Source organism: Myripristis murdjan, chromosome 22 (genome assembly GCF_902150065.1).
Source record: "Myripristis murdjan chromosome 22, fMyrMur1.1, whole genome shotgun sequence".
Lineage (NCBI taxonomy): Eukaryota > Metazoa > Chordata > Actinopteri > Holocentriformes > Holocentridae > Myripristis > Myripristis murdjan.
In genome coordinates, this window is record NC_044001.1 from 19,018,052 (window position 1) to 19,026,877 (window position 8,826).

Genomic DNA, 8,826 nt, shown 5'->3' on the forward strand with positions numbered 1-8,826 from the left:
AGCTCAGAGAGTAATGTTGGATTTTAAATGCACAGAGCATTACAATGGCATCCAGTGAGAGAAAGGTGTAAACCTCTGTTCCAAAAAAAAAAGGAAGAAAAAAAGAAACTAATTGCACACCTCAAATAATATTTAATCAAAATTATCACATGGTATATACAGAGTAAAATTAACTTAAAACTTTTTACAATATTAAAATACCATCTTCACACAAAAACCCATTGCTCAGTCCAAAACAAAATTCAATAGAAAGTCAAACAAAGTTAACACTGACATTACACTAAGCTGTACAATTGTTTTTTGTTGTTGTTTTTTGTTTTGGATTTTCCCAGTATCTTTTACAGTGTCACATATAACGTGCCTGCAGTGGAATTAAATCGAAGCGGCAAAGTGAAAAGACCTATTTTTTCAAACGTTTCCAAGAGTTGTGGAAGCATCAAAAGGAGCCACGGCTGATCAACAGCATAATGGACACAAATATATTAAATACTCAATTTAGTTTTCTTATTTAGACTTAATTAAAACAGGAGTTTCAAAGCAGCCTGTATAAATTAATTGTATAATATTTTCAGGTGTACAAGTGATGTGTCTGACAAAGCCACACATAATATCACTAAGCTGTGGAGGCATTTAACTGACATTCATTTTTAAAATCCCATATTTACCATATTACAGATGCCTGTGCATAGAAGTGGAAAGCTAAGGCCATTGGGGGCGGGTGTGTGAGTATGAAGGGGAGAATACAGTTGGAGACTCACCTCCTGAAGGGTGCACAGATTAGATGGTTCGGGAAACATGGTGAAAGCAGGCCTGGAGCATTAAATCACTTGAAATGAGAAGATAAAATGTTGCTCAAAATCTAATGACTGGAGCGCAGTCCACCTTTGGGTAGAGAAGCAGCCGTACAGAGACATGGAGTGGGAAGTGAGTGATGACTAACACACCAAATTGTGACTAATTCATTCCTAATCACAAAAGTAGTAGAAGAAAATGGTGTGAGTGGACATGACTTTGTAGACAATCTAGCTTGTCAGGCCTTCATGCATCATTGCTTACATGTAATATGTGGGGAGAAACATACATTGGACAAGACAGTGAGATGAGATTATTAGCTTATGAGATGAGTTTCATCCATTGGAACCAAATACATTACACAGTCATTTTTTTCCCAAAAGCCACGGAGAAATCTTTCCTCATTCTTTTCCACATTCTCAAGTTAAGCCAATGGTTAAAAAGAGCAAACAGATGTGTGTGTCAGACATTAGACATACGTTGTGTAAGAATTCCTATAAAAATTTTAAGCATGTATGTACATGTGAACCCCACTTTGTTCTCCTTTGGGATGGTGAGAGCAACTACTCTGAGTGACCCACAGCTCCACTCAGCGCCCCTTCTGCCGGGCGTCCGTCGTCTGTGATGACAGCTGCTGTAGTGATGAGCTCTTAATAGGCATCTTGCTCAACACTACAGGTCAGTAGCAACATCGATGGTCTCTGGTATGTCCGAAAGGCTGCAGCATGTTTCAGGCCTCCTTCAGCAAAGGCATATCTAGACACAGGAAAAAAAAACCTCTGCATCAGTGCAAAGTGGGGATTTTACAGTGTAGCACAGCTCCTTCTGCAGTTTACACAGTTACAGTGTTGATGAAGAGAGGCTTACCGTCAGAATAGTCCATCTCAGAGTCCAGGAGGGGCAGGCTCTGCTGGTCGCTGCCTGTGGAGGGCCTCCTTTGTGAGGATGAGGCAGCTGCAGCGCCTGCATGTTCAAGGCCCCAGCAAGACGATGAGGGTGAAGGTGAAGAGGAGGAGGATGACGACGGTGGCACAGGGTGGACCACAGCCATCTCTGAATGCTGGTGTTTGAGGGAGGAGGGCCTGGAGGGGCCAGCCTCTGGCCCTGTGGCGTGCTGACCCTCTGACAGCACTATCTGGACTCGTGACTCAGAGCTGAGAGCTGAGGCTGCTGCCCCTCCTCCACCTCCGCCTCCGCTCACAGCCTCCTCATAGGAGGGCAGGGTGACCTGAACCCCTTCCACCATAATTGACACGGGCTGGCCAGACACACCCTGCTCCCGCCTGGGTGTCAGGGACCAGAACACTGTTAGTATCCATCCACTTCTCTCAATCCTCCATTTACCAAAAACATATTTGTGATGACTGTAAAGACAAACTCACCGGTGGAAGGATTTGAGTTTGGGCTGCAGCAGTACAAACAGCACCACCAGGAGCAGGATGAGTGCCACTGAGCTGGCTGTAGATGCCACTATTGACAAGGTGGGCATCCCCAATGGTAGAGTTGGATCTCGGTCTGTGAGATGAGCAGACAGTCAACTTCAAATCAACTATTCAAATTATCAAGTGTATTACAGCTCCCAATATACAGACAAGATACTTATACTGAGCTCTGTGTAAATATTAGTCCAGTTATTGCTTAAATATGTGCCAGCTCTGATCTACTTTTACCTTGGTCCATGAGGCAGCTGATCTGCATGGGGCTGTCCCATTCTCCATCCTGACAGGTGAGGTATTTATAGTCACCCTTTAGGATAAAGCCCTCATCACAGAAATACTCGATCACAGTGCCATGTGAAAGCCTCCGGCATGGGGATGGATGGCAGGTGTAGCCCCCATTTGCTGGCTCATATGGGGGTAGGCAAACTATCAATTAAAAAAAAAAAAAAAATTACCACTGTGGTTTTATGCCTCCACGAACCTGACAAGTTGCAGTTTACATTAATGTCTGTCCAGACTCATATGATGTGTAGTGAAGATTCTGAAGGAATTAATAAAATGTATTTTTGGTGAAACAGAGGTTATCACAACAGTGGCATGTATGATTCCAGTGAATAATTTCCAGTGAGAAACATGCTGTCTTCACTTAGAGACTATTTTTTACATAGGAGAACAGAGGACTATGGGAGAGGTTTGTCACATGGTGCAACAATAATCACCTGCTCAATATCAGCAAAACCAATGAGCTTGTGGTGGGCCACCAGAGGATACATGCATTCAAAATTACAATTGATAATAACCACATCTTGCTTGTTCCCCATCCATGAATATTCTGACATCTCATTATAAACGTGTATGTAAATGGCTGAGAGGCATGACAACTCTTCCAGGTGGGTGCAAGTTTATTTCTTTTAATGTAGTTTCTGGATGTGGATCAGAGATGCAAGGTATTTTCATTTTAAGGTGGCAAAATAAATCTCCAACCACCTATGGAGGTGGTTTGGGTGATCAGATCCTTAACATTTCTCTCAGTGCACTCACAGGTTGAAGTCTTTTTTCCCCTCAAACCAAATTAAGGTTCCTCCAAAAAATATTTAAAATAGGATAGTAAAATACTAAATATTATGTTAAAGCTATGAACTGAAATAGAAATGAAACCTAAATTCAAACCTGAATGAAACCAAAAAATACCAAATGAATGTAAATGAATGTAAATGTATCTTATGTGCATGTAAAACTAACTATAATACAAAATATTTGAGAATATCTTTGTTTATGGGCAGAGCAAAAAAAAAAAAAAAAAAATTAGGTGGTGAATTATAGGCTCTTTTTTCACTGAATGCTACTTCTGCCACATGACACTGTATCATGTACACTGGCCAGCTATGAGCACCCCTTGGAAAGCTGTAAAACTACAATAGCTTCAACTACAATCCAACCGCCCATGATGCATGTGGATGCCAGGTGTAAGCTGTTCTATATGGGCAATGACAGAAATGCAGACACTGCTGTCAGGAGGCTTGGCTTTACCGTCACTGCGGACGCAGCGAGGTGGTTCGGAGGACCAGTGGCCGAGTGGGGTGCAGGTGAGGATGTTGGGTCCGTCTGCCAGGTAACCAGGGTCACAGCTGTACTGCAGCACGGTGCCCACAGGGAACGAACCCCGGTTGGTTTCTGTCAGATTAGTTGAGCCATGTTGCACCATGAAGGGCCTTACGCAACCTTAGACAGAAACAGGACAAGATCCACAAGAACAGTCAAACAACTGTGGAACCAATCAATAAACCAAACATGCTCTGTTCACTGTGCACTTATCACCACAACAGACACTTGCTGAGCCATGAAACTGATAGTGACTACTGTCAGGAGAGATGAGAGGGTTGTGACAGCTAGTATTTACTCTTGATTTAGGACAGAGAACCCTAATCTCTATAAACAGATTCTATACATCCCATAATATCATCACACTATCCATATTGAGGTATTTGGTTAAAAATATCATGATAATTTGACTTTGTCCATATCATCAAGCCCTAGGTCAGAGAGATATGCATTTCATCCAAATGGGCTACAAACACAAATGTAAAACTGATTAAACATTTAATAAGTCCACCTTTGTCCTCACATCACATAATCCTGGAGTGACTCCACTCTTGAAATGTAACCAATCGTGATTTATGGTGGACTGTGTCACAGCACAGTATGGCCCCAGTTATTTTCTCATTGGACTTTACTTCTGAAACTGCTGGATAACTGAAGTCTGAAAACAAGTCCAAGTTCAAAGATTACCAAAAAGAATTTACCAGCCAGTGTGGCAGTTTCTTTATGTTAATAACATTTGCTTCTTGATCAGTGTGAATTTTGGACACTGAAGATAACCATACAAAAAGATCTTAGTTTGAGGGTGGACCAACCTTGGCTGACACAACTGATCTGCATGGGGCCGTCCCACTGTCCATACTGACACGTCAGGTAGTTGTAGTCTCCCTTCAGAACGAATCCCTCATCGCAGAAGAACTCAATCACAGTGCCATGGGAAAACATTCGACAGGGCGACGGGTGGCAAGTGTAGCCCCCGTTTTCTGGCTCCGACAGGGGTAGACACACTGATGGAGAAAAAAATAAACAGAAAAAACACATGTCAAAGTTTATGTATGTATGTGGCTGATGAGTAAAGATATAAGAAAAAAACTGTAAGATTGAATGTACACAACACATCTTACTCTTATGTTTTGAGTCAGTATGAAAAATCATTTTTGGCTAACACTTATTCAAAGAGTTGCAAACGTAACAGCATCAAGGACTACTTTTTGAGGTCTCTGCTGCTTTTTTTTTTTTTTTCCCAGAAGACCCCAAAACCTTTGATCAAGTTGGACCAATATTTCAGAGAACACAGTAAAAACAATACACTTCAAACAAAGTTTAACACTTAACAAATGTTTGATGAGCCATCTTTCCTTGCCGTGCCATAAACATCCATGCATCCACCAGCTCTCCTAACACACTGTCATTATGATCCTGGGGCGCTTCCTGTCAAACTGAATATTTATCTCCACCAGGAGAAATGCCATGGGTAGAGATATTGTTTTCACTACTGTGTGTGTGTGTGTGTGTGTGTGTGTGTGTGTCTGTCCATGGCTGATCTGAGAAATTACCGGACCTAAATCAGCCTAAAATGTTTTGTGCACGCTTAAGCCGGTCCCATGAAGAACTTCTTGTGGTTGCTGTCAGTCAAAAACTTTGGAAAACGTTTGTTGTTGCATTTCTGCTCAGTCTCCATTCACTGTCTACCTTTCTCAGCCATCTCTTGCTCTCTCTCTCACTAATTCATTGTTTACCTCGCCCTATCATGCAGCTTTAGTGCTATCCCTCTCTACACACTCTACTGGGTCACTACATCTCAGATATAGACAGACACAGCAGAGGTGGAGAGAATATCTTACCACCACTGCGAATGCAACGTGGTGGCTCAGAGGACCAGTGTCCCATTGGGGTGCAGGTGAGGATGGTGGGTCCCTCTGCCAGGTAACCAGGATCACAGGTGTACTGCAGCACTGTGCCCACAGGGAACGAACCCCTGTTGGTTTCTGTCAGGTTGACCCAGCTGTTTTGGACCATGTATGGCCTCACACATCCTGGGAAGAGAAAGCAAACATAAGAAACTAATCATGTTTTGCAGTTAAGATTACAAATATTAAGGCTAACGTGAACTTGAAATTTGTCACTTTAAAACTAATTTATCAGTTTTGGTGACACATTATTTAGCTGAGGTACTTAGTCTGTTATATATACTTAGAGGTGGTGCTATTTTCTATTATTTATTTTGCACCAAATCAAGTAGATATCTCTTTCAAAGTGTTGAATTCTCAGCGATTGCTATGAGGAAAAACAAAAACACATCAACATAATTCCAATTTGTAGCTCAGACGGTCATAAAACTATAATGTTATGCTCTCTCAAAGGAGACGCTCCATATCTTGTTAAAGTCCATTTGGAATGACCCCACATGACTTCTACTTCCTGTAAATCAGAGTATCTAAAATAGTTGACATCATCCTGCATTATTGGGTGTAAATTAAAATTAAAACCAATAAAACCTTCGCAGATCCTTAAACAACCTCTCTCATCCACCAACCCCTCCAAATAAAATTGTGTTTCTCTGTCAAACTGATATCCAATTGGTTTGCACTTTTGAATCCATCTTTTGAGTCCATCTAATGGGGTCTTTAAACTGCATGTAGGAGGCTTCATAATTACCCCTCATGCCCAACTCTGAGCGGAGACTGTTTCCAGTGGCAGTCAAACTTTTGGCATGATTCTTTTGAATGACTCTGAGATGCTTGACAATATGAGCACAAACATATCATCAAGACAGTATATTTGGCTGACCAGATGCTATGGTTAGCTAGATAAAAAGCCTTTCTGAATACAACATCGATCAGATGTTCGAGTGACAAGATGTTAAGTTCCAAGTCAAAAACTAAGCATATAACTATACTTAGCTATTCCCAAACATTATTGCCTCAGGAGCTCCAGCATGTGACCTTTCACCCACATTTCATAATGGCTTTTGCTCGACTTTTGAATACAACTTATAATCAACTTACAATGCAAGTGGTGGAATGATAGAAACAGGTGAGGGACAGCAGCTCCTTGCCTTTGTCCCACACAGCATATCTATCTCTTTTGGCTAGTATTCAATTTTGCTGCAAACTGACAAATCTAATTGTGTCAACTCACATGTGCTACCTCTTGCCAGTCTGAGCAAAACACACAGATAAAAAGGCTAAACAAGATGAGAGAATTAAGTGTCACAGATCACATGATATGAATTATGCTAGTATGTCCCACTTTCCAAGAGGTCTATTATGAAAGTAATCCTGTGCAGGTTAAATCAAGCTCCATGTCTACAACATTTTGCTTTAGGGAAAGAAAAGAACACATACATTTTTGCCAGTTTAAACAATTACATGTAGTTGATTGAGTGCACTACAGCCTAATGACACATTCTAATCAAAGTAACAACTTAAGATCATGAGGCAGCATTAATTATCAAGTGAAACAGTTGTGCGTCTATTATACTGATACCAAGACATGTGTTGGTGTCTCCAACCCAAAACATTTGCAGCACCATTGAAAAAGTTTAGTCTGGAGCTCTGTGCTAGTAATGATAAAGACCTAGTGATGATAAACCTGCTGAGATTAACCGGCATAGTTTGCTTATTTTGAGGTGCTATGCTGATATAGTACACATTACTGAGGATGTGAGTTCATCTTCCTAAAAAAAACGGTTGATAGACTGCCTTACATAACAAATCCATGAGTCATGTTGCAAAGTGGGAGCTAATAGAGAAAGGAAGATCAGCAACCCCACACCATCTCAGTGTCTTCCTCCTCTCAGCTCTGTGAGTGGGAGCACGGCTGTATCCTGAAGCATCTCTTGCACTCAGCCATTGAGCAGTTTGGAAATACTGTGATGTCTTAGCAAGTTCATTCTATGCAATCTGAGGTCAATACTACACAGAAATAACCCACAAAGTAAGGACTAAATGTACCGTCTGTGTGTGTGTGTGTGTGTGTGTCCATCGCCTCTCACCTGACCCTTGCCCAGTGGACACTACAGTCAGAACCAGCAGCAAGGAGAGTGACCGTCTGTTGGCTGAGGTGTGAGCCCAAAATGCTTTTGATTTTGACTCTATCATTCCATTGCACATCTTCCCTGCAGAGTCAACTCAACCTGGAAAAAGCAGATATGCATTTTCATGTCAAAACCGTACACCGTTCAGGGCAGTACAACAATCCTTCATCCCCGCACTGATGATACCAACACCTGCCTGGTGCAAATGTTCTGCATAGCTTGGAGCAGTGCCAGGGAACTGGGTGTGATTGAAGGACAATCGGATAGAAGAGAATGAGGAAAGACACAGAATCACAGAAACAATAACAATCCAGAGGCATTTATCAGGTTAAAATGTAAATTATGCTTAATCCTAGCTACGTTTAATAACATTGGCGGTGGTGGACAAGGCTATCGTTACATTAGCTTGCCTGTCCCAAAGCTATGTTAGCTCTGGTTCTGAGTAGTTCCAGTGCTGAACAGCTACACACCCATTTTCAGCGCTTCCTTGTTATGATAGCTATAGACAACAAGGCCAAAAACTAAACACATTTTCAGCATATATATCTTAGAGTAACATTTAGCGAGCTGGCAGATGTGCTACCGTTGAATTCTAGGGGAAATTACAAATACACATAACCCAGCATCACAAATCACAGCCTAGCTGTCTTTCATTGTTAGCTTTGTGTATCATCTATATTAGCCTATTTAGCTGGCTAACGTTAGCTAAAGGGCAAAAACGGCTCGGTGTTACCTACCACAGCAACACGGCCTCAAATCCTCCACCTTCGCTCACTCACGCTGTATACATTTATTAAACATCCAAAACGCCCCAGCTACACCGAAGACACCCACTGGGGAAACAATGAAAACAAATGTTGCTTGGGACGAGAGTGCTACAGCAGCTTCCCGTTAGCTAGCTAGCTTCCCGTACGGCTAGCTGGATAGTCCAACTACGCTAGCTGCATTGATTAAAGC

At 41.8% G+C, this 8,826-nt stretch overlaps 1 protein-coding gene across 1 annotated transcript; it reads right to left on the reverse strand.

The window, feature by feature from the left end:
• Positions 1-112: 112 nt before the first annotated feature.
• Positions 113-8,744, reverse strand: LOC115380715 (sushi domain-containing protein 6-like). The gene is made up of 9 exons (XM_030081898.1): positions 8,607-8,744; positions 7,828-7,968; positions 5,675-5,866; positions 4,646-4,837; positions 3,762-3,953; positions 2,463-2,657; positions 2,175-2,307; positions 1,660-2,075; positions 113-1,548 (listed from the first exon to the last, which is right to left on the reverse strand). The coding sequence occupies exons 2-9, from the start codon at positions 7,943-7,945 to the stop codon at positions 1,523-1,525; spliced, it is 1,464 nt and encodes a 487-aa protein (XP_029937758.1). The 5' UTR covers positions 7,946-7,968; positions 8,607-8,744; the 3' UTR covers positions 113-1,522.
• Between the last annotated feature and the right edge of the window lie 82 nt (positions 8,745-8,826).